The following is a 20,982-nucleotide window of genomic DNA, read 5'->3' as shown; positions in this document are numbered from 1 at the left end:
GCTAAGTGTCCTCTATTGAATAAGTACATTCAGATGAGCAAAATAAATTATTTTCTTAGCACTAAAATTATCTTAATTTTATAAAAATATCATTAAAATAGACTCAATTTTATACTTTTTTTAAACAAGAAAGAAATAACAGACACAGAAACAGAACATGGAAAATGTTTATGAACCTTAATCATTCCAGCAACTGCTAATTTGGCATACTCAATGTTCTAGGAATTATGTCTATGTCATATATGAAATCCTATTGTCTTAAATACTCTTGCAGTGCTTAAAGATGATATGTAGTGCATATTGCATAGGTGTTTCAATAATATTTTATATACATTATAAAAATGGGCATTACACAAGAGAACAAAAAAGAGTAAGTAAGAGTATTGGAAAAGAGAAAGAAAAGTAATTATTTGCTAAAATGAGAATTTATCTGGGAAATCTAAGACAATCAACGGATAGGCCATTAGGAATAAAAAGGGTTTACATTGGACTGGACAATCACACAATACGTGGACCCCAAACTAATGGCACTCGCGTAGTCATCTCATGTAGTTAGTAAGATTGCATTGTCAGAACACTTGAATTCCAGCCCAAGTGCTACCACCAGTCAGTTGTCTGGTAAATCATTCGTGCTCTTTAATAGCCCATTTCTTCATGTGAAAATTAAGTCACAATGTGCTTAACACAGAGCGCTTGTCTGCAGTGAGCAGTCAAGAAACATTGCCTATTGTCATTACATGTAGACAATCATCAGAAGTAGGATAGAAGCTGAGGTGAAACAATTGCATCCACACTATCACCAAACAGATCTATGCATTGAGATGTTAACAGGAATCAGACTGGACCTTCACCATCTCCGGTGAGGCATGATGTGTACATTTAAGAATAGATATACCATGGTACCAAGCAGAAAGATAAATTTGTGGCACTGGTGCATATTCCCTTGAATTAATCTAAATTTAATGTATTGAAACATAAAATTCTAACATAAAATTTAATGTATTGAAACATAAAATTTTTAAGAAATAAAAGATAATCTAAATGTCATCTACAAATAAGCATGAAAATAAGCTAAGAAAATGTAGAAAAAAACAGAGTGAGGAGACACTTGCTCTGTGAAATATCCAGGACTCTAAAAATAAAAGAGTGTATTAAGGCTAGAATGAAAGATGAATAGTGTCATTGACTGATGAATAGTTAAAGAAGATGTGGCATATATATATATATATGCGCAATGGAATATTATTCCTCCATAAAAAAGAATGAAATCTTGCCATTTGCAACAATGTGGATGGAGCTAGAGAATATATGCTAAGTGAAATAAGTCAGTCAGAGAAAGACAAATACTATATGATTTCACTCATATGTGGAATTTAAGAAACCAGACAAATGAGCAAAAGGAAAAGAAGAGAGAGAGAAAGAGACAAATTAGAAGACAGACCCTTAATTATAGAGAACTGCTGATAAGCAAAGGGGAGGTAGATGGGGCGATGGTTGAAATAGGTGATGGGGATTAAGGAATGCACTTGTGGTGAGCACCAGGGGTGGTATGGAAATGTTGAATCACTATATTGTATACCTGAAACTAATAATACACTGTATGTTTACTAAATGGAATTAAAATAAAACTTAAAAAAAATTAAAAGGCAACTTCAAAAAAAACACATGTCCATAGAACTAAAGGAAAATGTGTTTAAAGAAGTAAAAGAAGGGGCATCTGGGTGGCTCAGTCAGTTAAGTGTCCAACTTCGTCTCAAGTCATGATCACACCGTTCCTGAGTTCCAGCCCCACGTCGGGCCCTGTGCTGACAGCTCAGACCCTGGAGCCTGCTTCGGATTCTGTGTCTCCCTCTTTCTCTCCCCCTCCCCTGCTCATGCTCTCTCTCTCTCTCTCAAAAATAAATACTCATTAAAAAATTAAAAACAATAAAGGAGTAAAAGAAGGTATTATGACAATGCCTATCAAATCAAGACTATCAATAGGAGGAAGGAATTTTAAAACATAATCACAGGGAAATTGTAGAGTTGAAAAGTGTCATAATTAAAACAAAAAAGTCCCTGGAGGGGCTCAACAGTGAGTTCGAATGGCAGAAGAATTAGTAATCCTATAGATAGATTGATGCAAGCCGAAAAAAGAGAGAAAATGAAGAAAAATGAAGAGAGCCTCAGGGAAATGTGGGACACCATTAAGCACACCAACATATATGTGGCGGGAGTACTGGAAAGAGGAGAGAGAGCAAAAGAGAGGAGCAGAAAAGTGTTTGAAGACATAATTAGTGAAAACTTCCCAAATTTATTGAAAAATACTTACACATCTAGAAGCTCAACAAATTCCGAGTAGGATAAACAGAGAGAGACCCACAAACAGACTCACCACCATAAAAAATCTGAAAGGTGAAGACAAGGAGAAATCCTGAAAGCTGAAAGAAACAAATATCTATTTATACAGAAATTCTGATGACATTAACAGTTGACCTAGCAGAAACAATGGGGGCCAGAAGGCACTGGGATAATATATTTAAAGTTAAAACAAAACAATAAAACCCCCAAATCCCATAAAACAAGAATCCCATGTCCAGTAAAGCTCTTTTTCAAAATGAAGACAGTATAAAATATTTCTCAGGTCAACAAAACTGAGAGAATTTGTTCTTACCAGTCCTGCCTTACTTACAAAAAATACTGAAGGAGGTTTTTGAGCTGAAAGTAAATGACCCCAGTTGGTAATTTGCACACACACAAGCAACAAAGAATAGCGGTAAAGGCAGTTAGGTAAATATACAATACAGCTTAAGTGCTTATTTTCTCCTTTCTTGTCTTAACTGATTTATGAACCAAGTATATGAAATAATAGGTAATAGTATATTGTCAAGCTTATAGTGCATAGATATACAACATATTGTCAATAACAGGACAAGGGATGTCAGTGGGATCAAAGCTGTATTGACTAAGGAAATGACTATAGAAAGGTAAATTCATAATTATGACAATATATTGTTGGGTTATATGCTTATATAAATATGTGTATATATATGCTTATATATATACTGGGTTACATATCTCTATATATATAGATATAGCATCTAACATTAATAGATGTTATACCTATAACAATAATAGTACAAAAAAGAGGGGAAAGGGAATAGATCTCCACAAGAATTGTTTCTATAGGTCACTAGAATTAAGCTAGTACAGATCTGAAGCTGCTTCTCATATGTTAAGGTGTATATAGGAGACCCTAGAGCAGCCACTAAAAAAAAATCCAACTCTCAAAGAACATGGCTTCAAAATCATTACAGAAATTAAAATTCTACATTAGACACTATTCATTTAATGGAAAAGAAATCAGTTAAAGGAGGAATAGAGGCACGACAAGACATGAGACATGTAGGAAACATTATTACCTTCTGGTCTTTGTGCTTTTATAGTTGCCCTATCCTACATTTTGCTTAAATGTCTGTTTCCCACAAGACTGTGAGTGCCTCAAGAACAGGGACATTTTCATCATTGTATCCCAGGGCCTTGCATGGCACCAGACACAGCACAGGCTCAACGTATGAAGGTGGAACTGAACTGTATGGAGTATTAGGCATTCCATGCATTTGAAATGAATGAATGAAGTACAGTGATCGGCGCCAAGAGCTTTTCAGTAACACTACAGATAAAATGCTGTTGTTCGAAAAATCAACCAGCGTGCCAGGGTAAGTGGGCCTGTTCTGGAATTTCAATCTGGAATACGATGAATTCAAAGAAGCAGCTAAACAAGCACATGCAGATGTGCGCACAGGGAGTAACCCAGGGGATTAAAATAGCTTGGAGCTCCAGTTGAAGGGTAAGGGAGAAGGCCCAGCATTTAGCAAATGAACAGATTTGTTATCTTCACAAAATTGGATCCCCACATATCCAGTGTGGGTGGTACAGCGGGAGGATATTTTGAGTCAGAAGTTTGGGTCCAAGTGCTAGCTTAACACGTATGAGCCAACAACTACCTCCTACTGAGCACTGGCTAGAAAACGTGTTGTAAAATTTTGTATTTAGTTCACATACAAAATCACAAATTGACTCTAATATTCCAATTTCTTGATAAGGTGGCTAAGACTTAGGTTAATGAGTTTACCAAGTTACAACCAGGAACTGATCAAGTGGAAATGCGAGCCCCCTTCTTCTGTCTCCAAAGCCCATGTCCCAAGCAGTTTGCCACACTTGGAAGAAGACGAATAATGCCCACCCGAATGGAGGTTTGGAGAAAGAGATGAAATGCTGTACATGGAAGCACTTCTTCAGCCTAACTGGAAGTGATTGTAAAGGGAGCTCTATTCTGAACAATTTTCTCAAACTTCTATCTCCTACCTCCTCCAGTAGGAAACCCTGCTCTCAGGACAAAGAGGCATCAGGGGCCCTAGTCTCTTCCCCATCCTGGGCCTGGCTCTCCCCCCACCTCAAACAGAGCAGTCTCAGCCCGCCTATGTCTGCAGAGAGTGACTCACAGGCAGACTTGTTAGTGGCCAGCCCCTCGGTGCTGTCTACATGGGGGAGAAATGAGTGCCAGAATGTATCGTCTTGGGCTTCCCATACACGGGGTGTTATTTGTCCAAGTCAGCAGCTAGGGAGTAAACCAGAGACAAAGAGAAGAGCCAGGCTATCTCCCAGAGAAGCTAGTGCTCTGCCAGTGAAGAGGGGTGGGGTGCGGGGGTTGGGGGGGGAAGGGGGAGTGGATTCCCTATCACAGAAGGCATTCAGACATTATCATGCAGGCGGAGTGGTTGTTTCAGAGCTGATTCAGCTTTTGTGGAAGTAGGTGAAGGTTAAGATCTCTTTTAACTCTAAGATTCCAAACCATAGAGTAATCATACGGTGGTCCTTCGGCATTTGCGTGAAAATGGAAGTACTCTTAGCACAGGCTCTAGAGACTTTCCGTATATACAACTTCCCATATCTGTGGTTTATTACCATATAATTCACCTATGGTTCAATACCATGAATGAGATAGTTTGTTCTCCTAGTACTTAAGGGAGAGTTTTCGCTGAAAAGATCTGCCCAAGGTCATGGAGTGATTTGGTGGCAGGGACGAGGCTTTGACCAGGAGTTCAAGTCACATGTTTGCTTTGTTAGCCTAGAAGTGGGAGAAGGTAGAAAGCCTGGAAACTTGGGGCTAGCAAAAGAAAGACTGCTTTCCTCTTAGAAAAACGGTTGACCAATAATGGGGAACTGATGGGCTCATTCCAGAGATCCCTCCAAGAACCCCCAAATGGCCTAAAATGAAAAAGAGCACAGTGGTAACTCCCTGAGTGACCCCAACCCTGAGCACACCAGCTACCCCCTCTGTTTCTGCCGTGGAGACAAAGGCCTCCCATCTCCTTAGACCTCATCAGAAACAACGTCCCTCCACAGCCTATTTGCCTGGATTTGGGGCCCTCTGGGATATCTGCCCCACAGGGGGGAAGGAAGGAAGCAGGGAGGAGCGCAGGGGAAAGTCAGAGGACACCCAGAGGGAATACTATCTTTGCTTTCTAGCGCTGAAGGAAAGTTCCCCCGGACACTTTAGTCTGCATCAGAATCTCCTGTGATACTTTAAAACAAACAGCTGCTTTTCTGGTCCCCTTCCTGGAAAGACTGGTTCTGGTTTGAGAACCAAGTCCTTTTTAGCAATCATCTGGTGATTCTGATTGTGCAGAAATGCTGTTCTGAGTCTGTGGGTTCTGAACACTTGTATGGTCAGCTGACCTCAGAGACAGAAACCCCTTTCCAGGATAGCTCTGCAGGGAGGGGGAGGGTGTAGGGGTGGTATGGAAAAGTAGTCCCTCCTTGATGTTGGAAAACTGGCCTTTGGTACCTCTTCTGTTGCTCCCCAGCTGCAGGACCTTGAGGAGGGCATGCAACCTCCCCGAGCCTCTCTGTCCCACCCGTGAAGCCTTCCTCGCAGGCTCGGGAATGACATGCAACAGAGCTTGTGACAGCACTTTGAAAACTGGAGAGCACTGAAAAGATTGGAGGGGTTATTAGTTACCTTTAAACACTAAGAGGTTTGATTCTATGAAGATTCTGTCAAAGTTTGTGAGTCTGTTTGTGAGAGAAAAATAGAGAAGAGGGAAGATAAGAAAGGAGGGAAAAACAGAGAACATGAACCTGTGACATGCAGACCTTACCCACTGTCCTGTGCTGCTCTCAGAATTTTCTGGTTCTGCTGCCTCGTTTCCTCTCACATAGGATATCAATTCGATCAAGACATAAAGGACCCTTAAACATTGCTTTCTGAGTAGGACTTGGCAATTTGTCCCGTTGGCTAAAGTGGGAAGGAGGATATTGGTGACTGGACCTTCAGTCCCTGTAAAAGAGGAGACAGTATGGAAGGCCGTGGACGCCCTGATGACAATTCGGCATCTGGGAATTGAAGCCTGTGTCTCAGGTTCATGAAGGAAGGGGGTGTACTGGGAGAGCACCAGGCCTACCTATCTGTTTTGGAGAGGCCTTGGGGAAGCGATCCCATGACAGCTTGTTGAGATGAACCTGGATAATTGCTCCAATGTTTGTATCTGTTAGGAAGGGTCTTGGGAAATGAGTCTTATTTACCAATATTTGAAAATTTCTGTAGGAATTTTGACAAACTGACAAAATATGAAAAACCAGAACTTGCATAAAAAAACACATTGTCAGCACTTCGCACACCTCATGCTCTCTTGCAGTCACTGTTTCTGCAAAGAGTAACCACTCCTAATAGCATAATTTAGTTTTGCCCGTATTTGTACTTTATGTAAGTGAAAGCACGTAGTTGTACTCTTTTGTGTCCGTTTCTTTTACTCAGCATTGTATGTGACGTTCATCCATATTGCTGCACGTGGTTGTAGATTGCTCATTGCTGTAAAATGCTCTGTTGTGTGACTATGCCACTGAAAGAAATCCATTCTACCTTGATGAGTTCTAGTAGTCTCTATTTCTGGCTACTGTGAATAGTGCAGCTACACATACTTCCTGGGCATCTATACTTTATGTGAAGTGATTTGTTGTTTTGACTTTATCATTTAGATCTGTTAGTAATCTAGAATGGATTATAATATCTGGTGAGGTAGAAGTCAAGATATATTTTTTCCCACAAGTGTGGATATCCAACTAAATCTTTAAAAAAAAAAGTTTTTTTTTAATGTTTTTATTTATTTTTGACACGGAGAGAGAGACAGAGCACGAGTGGGGGAGGGGCAGAGAGAGAGGGAGACAGAATTTGAAGGAGGCTCCAGGCTCTGAGCTCTCAGCACAGAGCCCTACACGGGACTCAAACTCGTAGACTGCGAGATCATGACCTGAGCCGAAGTCGGACGCTCAGCCGACTGAGCCACCCAGGCGCCCCTCCAACTGAATCTTAAACATGCTGTGTTTCTCCATTTTTTTTTTTGGCTCACTTTATTTTTATTTATTATTCTTTTAACTATTATTTTTTTCTTTCTCCAAATTTTATTTAAATTCCTGTTAGTTGACATACAGTGTAATATTTGTTTCAAGTGTAGAATTTAGTGATTCATCACTTACACACAACACCCAGTGGTTATCACAAGTGCCTTCCTTAATACCCATCACCTATTTAACCCATCCCCCTGCCCACCTCCCCTCCAGCAACCATCAGTTTGTTCTCTATAGTTAAGAGTCTGTTTTTTGGTTTGCCTCTCTTTTATTTCTGTCCTATGTTCATTAGACCTAAATGGGAGACAGGAAACCATCAAATTCTAGAAGAAAATGCAGGCAGTAACCTCTTTGACATTGACCATAGTAACTTTTTTCTAGATATGTCTCCTGACGCAAGGGAAACAAAAACAAAATAAACTATTGGGACTTCATCAAAATAAAAAGCTTCTGGGGCGCCTGGGTGGCTCAGTCCGTCAAGTGTCTGACTCTCAGTTTTGGCTCGGGTCATGATCTCACGATTTTGTGAGTTTGAGCCCCGCATCAGGATCTGTGCTGACAGTGTGGAGCCTGCTTGGGATTCTCTCTCTCCCCCTCACTCTGGCCCTCCCCTGCTCATGCTGTCTCTGTCTCTCTCAAAGTAAATCAATAAACTTAAAAAAATAAGTTCAATATTCAATATTCAATATTTGAATATCAAAAATATTCAATACATAAATAAAAAGCTTCCACACAGTGAAGGAAACAATATATGAATGGGAGAAGATGTTTGTAAATGGCATACCTGATAAAGGGTTAGTATCAAAATATATAAAGAAGTTTAAAACTTAATATCCAAAAACAAATAATCCAGTTAAAAAGTGGGCAGAGGACATGATGACATTTTCCAAAGAAGGCATACAGAGGGCTAAGAGACACCTATTTACTTCAAACAAATAATAAGGTGGGGTAGTCTTCAGAGTAGAAGTCTTTCACATCTTTGCTAGATTTATTCCCAAGCGTTTATTGCCTTTTATTAAATAATTCTCAGATTTCAATACTTACAGAAGAATAATAATCCATACCCACAATTATACTATGTTATTACATATTTACCAAGCTAGTAAAATGAATAACAATAGTGAAACATTATTGGTGGGACGATGGGTAAACAGTTATAGTTTCATGGCAAATGGGCAGTATAGGACAGAACTTTAAAACTATCCATATGTGCACGTGGATGGATTTATTTTTAAGAATGTAGGCTAAGAGAGTAAATCATATGAGAAAGTAATGCTTGTGGAAATGATATTTTTTAATATTCAAAATTTTGAATTAATCCTCAAACAGCATAGTAGGGCAACATTTGACAAAACTATGGTGTGAGGGTGTATTGACGTATCTCAGAAGGTATAATTATGACAAATGTGTAAACTGTGTTGTTATAAAGACATTCACAGACAAAATATAAATATGGAAGAGTAACATAATTTAAGTTAAAAGCTGGAACTAAAAATATTGGTGAATATTTAAGCAGTGGAAGACGCACGTCTGTCAATGAATTAGGAGAGCATATGAGATAGTACAAACTTATGTATTTTAAGTTAGCTGGTAAAATTTTACTCTAAGTTTAAGTAGCTGGTAAGCATGGTTTCAAAGGTAGACTGAAATCATCCCTGCACATGAATCCCAGCAAGTAGGTGATTCTACATTAAACCCAAAATGTTCTTAAAAAGGATGGTTGAAATACAGGATCCCATCTAGTTTCACAGAGCAGGCCATGGGTGACCCCTTAAGTTCTTGTGAGTGAATTTGCATTAACTACTGCTGCTCAGCTTTAATTTTAATAAGGACTACTGCCACGGCAGTTAACATTTATTGACAACATACTATATATCCTAGGGGCACCTGGTTGGCTCAGTCACTAGAGCGTGTGACTCTTAATCTCAGAGTCATCACATTCAAGCCCCATGTTGGGCGTGGAGCCTACTAAAACAACAGCAACAACAACAACAACAAACAAACAAACAAAACCATGTACTAGGCATTCACCCTTTATATACTTATATGAATATCTCACTTAAATATCACAAACAATGCTTTAACATACATTACCGTATTTAAACTTCCTGACAACACAATAAGGTAGTTTATATCTGCTTTGAAAGGTTAAGTAATTTCCCAGGGTCACACAGCTTACAAGCAGCAGAGCTAAGATTTGAACTTGCTGCAGTCTATCTATCTAACTGTAGAGCCAATGTTTACCACTTTGCTGTACTAACTTTTATTGTCAGAAGATAGTATGTAAGCTTACTGTAAGACAAATGGGGATCAAGGGAGCTGGCCATCAGAAATTGACTTCTACTGGAGGAGATATTATCTACAGTAAACACAACCTATGTCATTAAGCATGCAGCAAGATACCTAAAGGGAAATAGGCAAGAATAAAAAATAGTACCCCATGGTAGCTTTTTATTTTCTTATGGCGTCTAATTGGTTAGGGTGTACCTTATTATACATGTATTTGTCAAAACTCTTGGTGACTTAGCTCTCCAAGTCCTTTTTGGTAAACTTCAACAGTAATCAGTAAGTTATGAAAATATTGGCCTGAGTTGATCTTGGGAGCAATATAGAACAGTGTGGGCTGCAAACCATATTTGTTATGAACTGGTGAAGGTGGTCCTGAATGCTACAATAAATAAGTTTGAACTTTATTCTGCAGGCAGTATAAGGCCCCTGGAGATTTCTAATAGGGTGGTAGTCATATTCAATGAAGGTTAGTATGATTGTGGTGTGCAGAATAGATGGAATGGGGAGAGATTAGGGACTGAGGAATATCTAGGAGGGGGTTTCAATCATTCAGCTAAGAGACTATGAACTGTCCATAAGATCATTCTTTCCTGATCCCTAACTTTATGAGTGCAACCATGGCATTGGGGTTTAGCACATATTAATGGTGCCAGGCGTTGTGCCAAATGGTAAGCATTGGTATTGCAAAGATGAAATTGACTTGGAAAAACGTTCCCCAAAGATAAAAATTAAATCTTCATGAAAGTAACAATTTTCATAATTTAAGCTGTTAAGAGGGATGGGGGTCTCGGATGCCTGGTAAAATGTTACAGTAGGTCTATCTAAGGACTCCACCCTGTCAAACCCTTCCTTTCCAGTCCCGGGTTCTATTATCTCAGCATGGGGACTTCACAGATATGGGGATTCCCAGTGTCAAAAACACTGTTGGTAGGAATCCAAGTCACCAAGGTCACAGTGATGGTGGGGGAAAGTTATCTTTCCCTGAAGCTTATTCTTGGACACATACAATAGCGCAACCAGTATTTCCTTATTTTGGTCACGAGTTGTTTCAAAAGTATTCAAGTACATCCTTTATTATATTATAAATCTGAATCGCTGTGATTTTAGGGCATTATGATTGTAAGAAATTAAGTTAATGAATGATATTGGCCTGATGATGGGTATGTTTGGAGAAAGTCCTGTAGGTTAGGCATGAAGATTTCAAGTTCAGATCACAGGTCCTGAAAGTGAGGTCTCCATTTTCTCTCATCTTTAGTGCTTATATGGTGAATGCAGTTAAGTGGAGATCCCCATATTGGATGTGAAGTCACCACTGCTAAGGGGAAGGGATTTTGCTAACCCAAATTAGCTTTCTCAAGGAAGACTTGATGTCTCTGTTCCTCAAGCTATAGATAAAGGGATTCAGCACTGGGGTTACTACTGTGTACATCACTGATGCAACTGTGCCCTTCTGTGCTGAGCGGGTCGAGGGGGGACTGAAGTAAACACAAAAGGAAGTCCCAAAGAATAGAGAAACCACAGAGAGATGAGAGCTGCAGGTGGAAAAGGCTTTCTGCTTCCCCTGAATTGAGGGGATCTTCAGGATGGTCGAGAAAATATGTGCATAAGAGATTATCAGGCAAAGCACACAAACCAGTCCTGCAAGGCCCCCAACAGTGAAAATCACCAGCTCATTAATGAAGGGATCCGTGCAGGACAGACTCAGAAGTGGGTTGATGTCACAGAAGAAGTGTGGGATCTTGCGTTCGGCACAGAAGGACAGATTGTTCATCAAGAGTGTGTGTAGGAGGGAGTGGAGGGCATTCATAATCCAGGATGCAGAAACTAGGAAGACACAGAGCCCAGGGCTCATGACCATGACGTAATGGAGCGGGTAGCATATGGCCACATAGCGGTCGTAGGCCATGACGGCCAAGAGGAATGCCTCCAGCATCACAAACAGCATGAAAAAATACAGTTGCGATAGACACCCTGCATAGGAGATGGCCTGATTCTGGATCCATATGTTTGCCAGCATCTTGGGGACTGTGGTGGACACAAAGCAGGCATCAGCAAGAGAGAGGTTGGCCAGGAAGAAGTACATGGGCGTGTGGAGGTGGGCATCGGCAATGATGGCCAGAATGATGAGGAGGTTGCCGCCCACTGTGACCAGGTACGTGAACAGAAAGAGCCCAAAGAGGACTTCCTGCTGCTCTGGCTGCTTGGAAAGCCCCAGGAGGACAAATGCTGAGATGCTGGTCAGGTTTTCCCACTCCATTTGTCGGTAAGCAGAAAGATGGATTAATTGAATGAAATTGGTAAGCCCTGGTTTGTGGACTTTGAAAATGATGCAGTATTCCAACGTTGATCTTCTAGTGTAAGATGGAATCATGAAATATCCAATATTTAACTGCTTACAATGCACAAAAATGGCAGTTTCAACTGAATATTTGCAAATGCCTGTGCTTTCTGCCATGGGATACCAAAGATTTGTCTGCAACGGTGGGGGGGGGAGAGGTTTCTTTTTAAAAAGTTTTATTATATAAGCACGAATCCAATACATATACTTTTTTAATATTTTAAGTAACATACTTTTTAAAATTCATGATATAAAGCTTTGACCTACATAATGAACTGTTTACAAAACTCATCAAATATAAACAAAAGCTTGCCTTTGCTTGTTCTTAAGCAGTGAGGAGATTTTAGTCAATCATTGTCGCCGATTTCTGTGCACTTTTCCCAGTCTTGCCTTTCTCCGACTGTGTTAACTAGACCAGGAGTCAGCAAACCAGAAAACCAGAGCCAGATCCTCCTCACACATTTTTTTTGGGCATGGACCTCAAGCTAAGAATGTAGTTTACGTTTTTAAGGGTGGTAAACCCCCCCCACAAACCTTAAAGAGGCAGATGCAACAAAGGCCATACGTGACCCCCACAAAACCTAAAACCGTTACAACCTGGCCATCCCCTCTGCCAGACTGTAAGTTCTTGGACATCATGATGCAAACACTATTCACCTTTACACCCTTAGACTAATACATGCTTGCTGACACATAATAAGTGATCAATAAATTTGTTGAATTTACGAAAAATTACTTGGTGTTCACTGGTATGGAGGAGTCATATCAAGTCTGGAACTAATGTTCTAGCTATTTAAGGAGTTCTGAAGAGGCAATTACCAGCACCTTGTGGGAAGAGACTTGAGCATGGGCTGTGGCAAAATAGATATCATACTGACAAAATTCATACGTCCCTTTAATCCTTAATATGAAGTCGTTCTCGAAAGTGGCTTGCTAGCTAAGACTACTTCCCTAGCCAAATTGACATCTAGGTGTGGACATGTGACCAGCTCTTATTTGAGTGAATGAGGGATTTATCTTTTTTCTTCAGCTTGCTGTATTTGAAGAGCAACCAAAGTATAACATGCATACACACACACACACACACACACACACACACAAATCATAGTATGTTATGAAGTGTTTGCATGTAGCAGTAGCAGGATCAATCATGTGTTACAGCTGCATCTTAAAGCCATTCATTTAAACATATAATTTGAGCAACAATACCATAACTGTATACCAATACATATACTTTGAAGCTAGGTTGAAGTTGTTTCTTCACAAAACTCTTGTGGTATTCATGTGGACATTGTGACATTAATCCATCCAAAGATTTCACAGGTCAAGTAAATCTTTAGCATATTTCCCCAATATCTTGAAAAGCATGGCTATTGGAAAAAAGGATGTGGAATTGGTGAAAAGCATATCTAATGCTGAAATCATTATCGCCACCAGCTGGTCTGGTGAGAAATCTGGGTGCCATTATAGACCCATTTTTCTTCCTCCTCACATGCATCCAATACTACCAAATCCTGGTGATTTTACTTTGTCGATGTAACTAAAATTTACCCATTTCTCTTTATTTACCCACTGTCCTCAGTCCCAGCTGCCACTACCTTCATTCACGATACTCATTTATCACTTAAATATGGGCAGTCATTCTTGCCTACAGGCATACCCACCTGCCCTCTGGTTTCACTCCAGAGAGAATGGGCTTTCTACAAACCATATCTGATTTTGTCACTCCACCTGAAAAATCCTTCAGGGGTTTCTCATTCCTTTCAGGATAAACTCTACACATCTTCATAGGGCCTGAAGACCCTTGATGTCTCCCCTGATTCATGGACCTTCCTCTCCATTCTACATCCTATGCCCCACTTATACTTACAATTATTTAGAAGATCTAGATACTTTTTCACCTTTGGGCTTTCGCCCATCTTATTTTCTTGTGCTGGAATAGTCTTCCCTCGGGTTTCAGCTTAGATGTCATTTTTTTTTCTTTTCAAGTTTTAATTTAAGTTCTAGTTAAAATATATGGTAAACTTGGTTTCAGGCATATATTTTAGTGATTCATCACTTACATATAGTGTCCAGCAATCCTCACAAGTGCCCTCCTCAACACCCATTACCCATTTAGCCCACACCCCACCCACCTCCCTCCATCAACCCTCAGTTTGTTCTCATAGTTAAAAGTCTCTTATGGTTTGCTCCCTCCCCCCCTTTTTCCTTCCCATATGTTCATCTGTTTTGTTTCGTAAATTCCACATATGAGTGAAATCTTATGATATTGTCTTTCTCAGACTCATTTAGCTTAATGTAATACACTCTAGCTCCATCTACATTGTTGCAAATGGCAAGGTTTCATTCTTTTGATGGCCACACACACACACACACACACATAACATCTTCTTTATCTATTCATTAGTCTTTTTTGTTTTTTTTGTTTTTTTTTTTTAATTTTTTTTTTCAACGTTTATTTATTTTTGGGACAGAGAGAGACAGAGCATGAACGGGGGAGGAGCAGAGAGAGGGAGACACAGAATCGGAAACAGGCTCCAGGCTCTGAGCCATCAGCCCAGAGCCTGACGCGGGGCTCGAACTCACGGACCGTGAGATCGTGACCTGGCTGAAGTCGGACGCTTAACCGACTGCGCCACCCAGGCGCCCCTCATTAGTCTTTTTTTGAGGAAGACTTTCCTGACTTATTCTCTTGACGACAAACTCAGGTTCACGCCCCTTCTGGCCCTGTGCCTCCCCCATCACAGCATGTGTCACTCTGGACTGTGACCAACTATTTACTTGTCTGTGTTCTCCATTCTACTGTATCTTTGTGAGTAGCCCAAGAAAATGTCTATCTTGTTCATCTTGGAAATGTAGCATTAGCCCTGAGCCTGATACAAGATAGGTACTCAGTAATATCTATCATGTGAATGAATAAGTCTCAAAGAAGTGCTGATGCATAGGGGCACTTGTACTCCAATGTTTATAGCAGCACTTTCAACAATGGCCAAATTATGGGAAGAGCCTAAATGTCCATCAACTGATGAATGGATAAAGAAGATGTGGTTTATATATACAATGGGATACTACTTGGCAACGAGAAAGAATGAAATCCTGCCATTTGCAACAATGTGGATGGAACTGGAGAGTATTATGCTAAGTGAAATAAGCCAGGCAGAGAAAGACAGATACCATATGTTTTCACTCATATGTGGATCCTGAACAATAGAGGATCAGAGAGGGAAGGAGGCAAACCATAAGAGACTCTTAAATACTGAGAACAAACTGAGGGTTGATGGGGGGTGGGGGAGAGGGGAAAGTGGCTGACGGGCATTGAGGAGGGCACCTGTTGGGATGAGCACTGGGTGTTGTATGGAAACTAATTGGACAATAAACCAAATATATATCTTACATAATCTATAATATAATAGATCTGTATGCTGTAAACTATATCTATATCTATATCTATATCTATGTCTATGTCTATATTTCAAGGAATAGAAAGAGTTGACAGGGAGATTGGATAGAAGTAATATCAGGTGGAGGGAACAGCCTGCATATTTTTATTAGTAGTTTCATACATAGCTTTGAGTTGATAAAGTTTTGGCCATGGGAATATGTAGGAAACATGGTTACAGAAACATAAAGATGTCAAACAAAGCAAATGTGCTCTTTCTAGGTAAAATTCTGGGAATGGAACACTGTTTTATCAGAGGAATTACATCACAGAAACAGTTTCCCACCAGGCTTCATTTTCCCTCCGAAGTGAAGTTTGTCCTATGAATTTGTCAGCCCTGGCGCCACCCACCGGAATTACTGTTCAGCTGGCATTGGTGGCACCTCCCTGACCATGGATATTCCCCACCACACTCTCTTTCTCTTTTATGCAGGTACTGCGGGGCATGTTGCATGCTGCTCCCCCCCCCATTACAAATATCCATCAAAGGGGAAAATAGAAAGCCCAGAAATGGCACCGTAAAGGTCAGATTTTGGTCTGCTAAATGTGGCAGTGCCGACTGGCAAGAAAGGAAAGGGGGATTGGACAGATGGACTGGGGGTAGGCTTGTTGACTCTATGGGGTCAGTGAATTTAGATTCACACCTCACAGTGTTGACTGAAAACATGTCAGGTTGTTAAAGCATTTTACATAGATACAACTTAAGGCAACCAGCAGAACATACAGCACGATAGTTGTTTGATCTTGGGACAAGGGTGGCCTAGGTAAAAAGCAATGGAAGCAACAATAAAGGAAAAGAAAATAGGTTGAATCAAATTAAAATTAAAAATTCTCCTATTAAAGAAAAAGGTCACATGCAGAGTAAAAAAGGCAAGCAAAACGTGGGGAGCTATTTTCAGCATATATTATAGAAAGTATATTCTTTTTTTTTTTTTCAACGTTTATTTATTTTTGGGACAGAGAGAGACAGAGCATAAACGGGGGAGGGGCAGAGAGAGAGGGAGACACAGAATCGGAAACAGGCTCCAGGCTCCGAGCCATCAGCCCAGAGCCTGACGCGGGGCTCGAACTCACGGACCGCGAGATCGTGACCTGGCTGAAGTCGGACGCTTAACCGACTGCGCCACCCAGGCGCCCCTAGAAAGTATATTCTTAAAAGCACAATCATTAATTTTAATAACTAGGTAAGAGACAACACCCTCCCCCTAAGAAAAATGAATAAGTAACCACTAACCCTTAAGTCACATCCAGAAGGGGCAGAGACTGGACCCAGCCTCAGTGTTTAATTCCAAGACCTGTTCTTCCACTCCACTCATGGTCTTAAGTCACCAGAATTTGTCTGCTCGCAGGTGACATCTGCAAGGTCGTCTGCTTGTGTGCCATTGGCCAAAATGTGATCCTGACAGCTGGTGTTCCCTCCACTCTTTCCCGAGAGTTCCCACACTTCTCAGGGCCTATGTTTACTAGATTCTTTATTCACCACACCCTTAGAGTTCTCCGTGTAGTGGGGGGGAGTAGTGGGGCTCAGTGCATATTTGTGCATAGCGGCAGTGGTTGGCCCCTTCTAACCACAGCAACTTCTGTGTTCCCTGGCCCCCATACCTGTTGCTTTTTCCACTGCTTGGAGCTGACCTCACCTCTCCCTCACTCAGGACAGAAGTTGCTCATTGGCTTAAGGCAGATCGAAAGGGCCTCAGAATCTCCACTCCTGTCAGTCTTGTCTCTTGATGGTTTCTGCCTCAGCAGAAACAGAAACCTAGGCCCTAACTCCCCCATCACTTTTCCTCTTAGCTCCCTAAGTCACAGATCTGAGACTGGGCTTTTTCTTTTCTTTCCATGTTTGCTATAGTTTACCCCCAACTCTGGGGCTATCTCTTACTGTATAAGACCCAACACTTCATCCAAACGTAAAACTCATTCAGAATATAGTCTTTCCTTGTCACATGGGGCCAGTGGGCATTTCTCCAGGCTTGTTATAAAATATAACTCCTGCGACTCAAAACAAATTTGTTCTCATATTAGCTCATATTAGCTGTGTACTTTTTTTAACACATACATTTTCTATGATTGATTGATTATAATTTGAACTTAACTTGGAAGCCCTCTGGACAGAAGTTCACATTGGAAAATGGAAATGAAATTTAGAGAATCTGTGCTCCCCACAGGTGAGGAAAGGAATATCCAGGGTGGAAAGAAGTAAAAGTTACAAGGTTAGAAACAGGGAATCAGATGGTAGTTGGTTGATCAGCAAGTCCTGATCCAACTCCTATGATGTCCAGCTTCTATTCCCATATTATTCCTAAATATAACGATTTAATCCCAGCTCCCAGGATAATCTATATTTTGTTGGCTAGTGTGTTTATTAAAAAATCCAGAAGAATAAGCAGGAAACCAATAATAGTTATTACTTATTAGAGGTATGGGAATTGGGTGGATGAGACATAGGAGAGGGAGAGATTTTCATGTACACTTTTTAGCTCATTTCAAAGTTTAAACCATGTGAATGTACTACTTATTGAAAAATAAATTAATTGACATTTCCCTTCTCCAAAACCAAACAATGGGCTCATAAAATGTATAAAATGAAAGATAATGCAGAATAATGCAGCCTCTCTTTGCTAGAGATTCTGTAAATAGCAGAAAAACTTGTTTGGTTGGAGCCATATCCGTTTAATGCTTTAATGTGGTGTGTGGACATGAATGTGTGTGTTTGTGTATTCGTGCATGTATGTGGGTGTGTGAGTGCATTTGTGTCTCCTGCAGAGGCTAGAGGTTGAGTGCATGGGATCATCACGGAATTATTTGGAGACAAGTCACTGCTGGTTCCTGTGCTCTGTTCTGCTTATAGCACAATGACTCCCACTGTCTGTAAGAGTCTAAGGACCTGGGGATCTGCCTCTAACGCAGTATCGTCACTGTTGTTACAGGGCTGTTTGTGAGAGACGCACAACCAGTTGACCGCAGTGTGGGATGGGCGCAGAAGAAAGGGGGAGAAAAGAAGCAGAATGGAGTCCCTTAGGTCTTACCTGGTTGTTCTTGACAATCTCTGAGGGTGTTACCAGCAGGCTTTCATCTGGTTTGCATACATCTTTCCCATTGTGGGTGGTCAGAAGAGGGAGACAGGAACATCTGGTAGAGGCACCAAAAGGAAATTTGCTTCATGCTCTGGATGTGTTGAATGATTCTTGCCATCACTGCATCTGCTCAATTTTCTCCTTTTTGTCTCACAATATTAGAAACCTTTTAATTTTTGTCCATTCTGAGAAAAAGGGACAAGATTTCCAGGTTGACTATGACTATGCCAACATATGTCATCCTGGGATGCTGCATTCACAGAACACCACATGGAGCCTAATAACCACCACATAGCATCCCTTTTCTATTGATTTCAGAATTTGCTGCTAATGTCTGTCCCTTTTACTTGTTCATAGGACCCATGAGAAATGTGTTCTAGTAACTTTATTAGCATCCTTGGAATTAAAATTCTGCTTTTCTTAGCTGTAGGTTGGACCAATCTCAAGACCCATTAAGTTGAAGATAATTAATTCTGTGAAGAACCCCAAACCCCAAAGGATTAAGAATTCAGTGTTGTGTCCTTGCCATAGCTGATCTGGGAGAGGCTAAGGCATTAAGGACCTGCCATTCACCTCTGTGGTCTGAGCACGATCCTAGCATTTTACTTGCCAGCAACACATGGAGATCTTTCAAGGCTTGCTGCAACCATCAGAGACTACAGCCCCAGTGCTGCTCATTAACTCTAGACAATGAGCAACTGTCCTCAGAGGACACATGGGTCTCACTATTCCTTTCTTCAGGAATAGAGAAGGAGTAATTTTAGAGAAGAAATACTTGATCTGCTTTGAGTTTTCCTAAACCCATAGCCCAATGCCACATATTTTAAACTTTCCCATGACTTCCTGGAAAACCAGAGGAGGAATGCAGTATGACAGCTGTGGTTTATGTCACTAGTGTTAAATAACAAAATTCAACCAGGTAAATTTGAAGATATAACTGGCTTTACTAAATGATTAACGAATCTGCAAGACCCCATCTAGCAAGTAAAGAGGTACTCCAAGGAGTTGTACAAAATGGAAGGTTTTTATAGAAGGAGGATGGGGCAAGAAAGCTATTAGCAAAAGAAAAGGATTGTTTGATGCAGGGCTGTTTGCTAGGGGAGAAAGGCTAGGGGTCTTATCATGCAGATGACCTCATTTTTCTTTGGGGGATGGCTAGGGCCCATGTAGCAGCCTCATTGGTGCTGACTGAAAAATTTCTGACTGACCAATTAAGACTACATTTGTGGGGCAGGTTGAAACTGTAGTTAGATTATGTATTAGGCATCAGTGTGGGAACTCTAAGTGATGCCATTTGGGACTTTTTTTTTCCTTAAATACTGTCATGGGCTACTTGTGGAGTTCTTTGGCATCTTCAGTCTGGACTGGATATTTTGGACTGACTGACTGAAAGTAGTGAGGATAGAGACAGTGAAGGATCAGGGATGCCTGGGTGGTTCAGTTGGTTGAGTGTCTGACTCTTGATTTCAGCTCAGGTCATGGACCCAGGGTTGTGGGATCGAGTCCCGTGTTGGGCTCCATGCTGAGCATGGAGCCTGCTTGAGATTTTTCTTTCTCTCTTCCTCTGCCTCTCTTCCCTTCTCCCCTGCTCAAGCTCTCTCTCTCAAATTAAAAAAAGAAAGAAAAAAAGAAAGAAACATTGAAGGATCATTTCTCTCTTTTGTTTCAAAGTGATGACTTCTATGAGCCCATGTTTCCCATCTCTGCACTATAGCTCATGCTCTACCAAGAGTAGAGAGTTCTCTCTGCTTGTCAAAGTTCTTTTTTTTTTTAATATATGAAATTTATTGTCAAATTGGTTTCCATACAACACCCAGTGCTCATCCCAAAAGGTGCCCTCCTCAGTACCCATCACCCACCCTCCCCTCCCTCCCACCCCCCATCAACCCTCAGTTTGTTCTCAGTTTTTAACAGTCTCTTATGCTTTGGCTCTCTCCCACTCTAACCTCTTTTTTTCCTCTTTTTTTTTTTCCTTCCCCTCCCCCATGGGTTTCTGTTAAGTTTCTCAGGATCCACATAAGAGTGAAACCATATGGTATCTGTCTTTCTCTGTATGGCTTATTTCACTTAGCATCACACTCTCCAGTTCCATCCACGTTGCTACAAAAGGCCATATTTCATTTTTTCTCATTGCCACGTAGTACTCCATTGTGTATATAAACCACAATTTCTTTATCCATTCATCAGTTGATGGACTTTTAGGCTCTTTCCATCATTTGGCTATTGTTGAGAGTGCTGCTATAAACATTGGGGTACAAGTGCCCCTATGCATCAGCACTCCTGTATCCCTTGGATAAATTCCTAGCAGTGCTATTGCTGGGTCATAGGGTAGGTCTATTTTTAATTTTCTGAGGAACCTCCACACTGCTTTCCAGAGCGGCTGCACCAATTTGCATTCCCACCAACAGTGCAAGAGGGTTCCCGTTTCTCCACATCCTCTCCAGCATCTATAG

The 20,982-nt window shown here is 40.8% G+C and overlaps 1 protein-coding gene across 1 annotated transcript; it reads right to left on the bottom strand.

Moving 5' to 3' along the window:
* Positions 1 to 10,993: 10,993 nt before the first annotated feature.
* On the bottom strand, positions 10,994 to 12,049 carry LOC124513205 (olfactory receptor 1G1). Its single transcript, XM_047080992.1, has one exon. It carries the CDS (start codon positions 12,047 to 12,049, stop codon positions 10,994 to 10,996), a length of 1,056 nt encoding a protein of 351 aa, XP_046936948.1.
* Positions 12,050 to 20,982: the final 8,933 nt, after the last annotated feature.

This window comes from Lynx rufus, unplaced genomic scaffold, assembly GCF_022079265.1.
Source record: "Lynx rufus isolate CCGP_SWC_20201006 ecotype Redwood Valley unplaced genomic scaffold, mLynRuf1.p SCAF_18, whole genome shotgun sequence".
NCBI lineage: Eukaryota > Metazoa > Chordata > Mammalia > Carnivora > Felidae > Lynx > Lynx rufus.
This window is presented reverse-complemented; position numbering and strand designations above follow the sequence as displayed.

Coding starts and splice junctions, on each gene's coding strand:
- LOC124513205 (XM_047080992.1), bottom strand. CDS start 12,049: ATGATTCCATCTTACACTAGAAGATCAACGTTGGAATACTGCATCATT.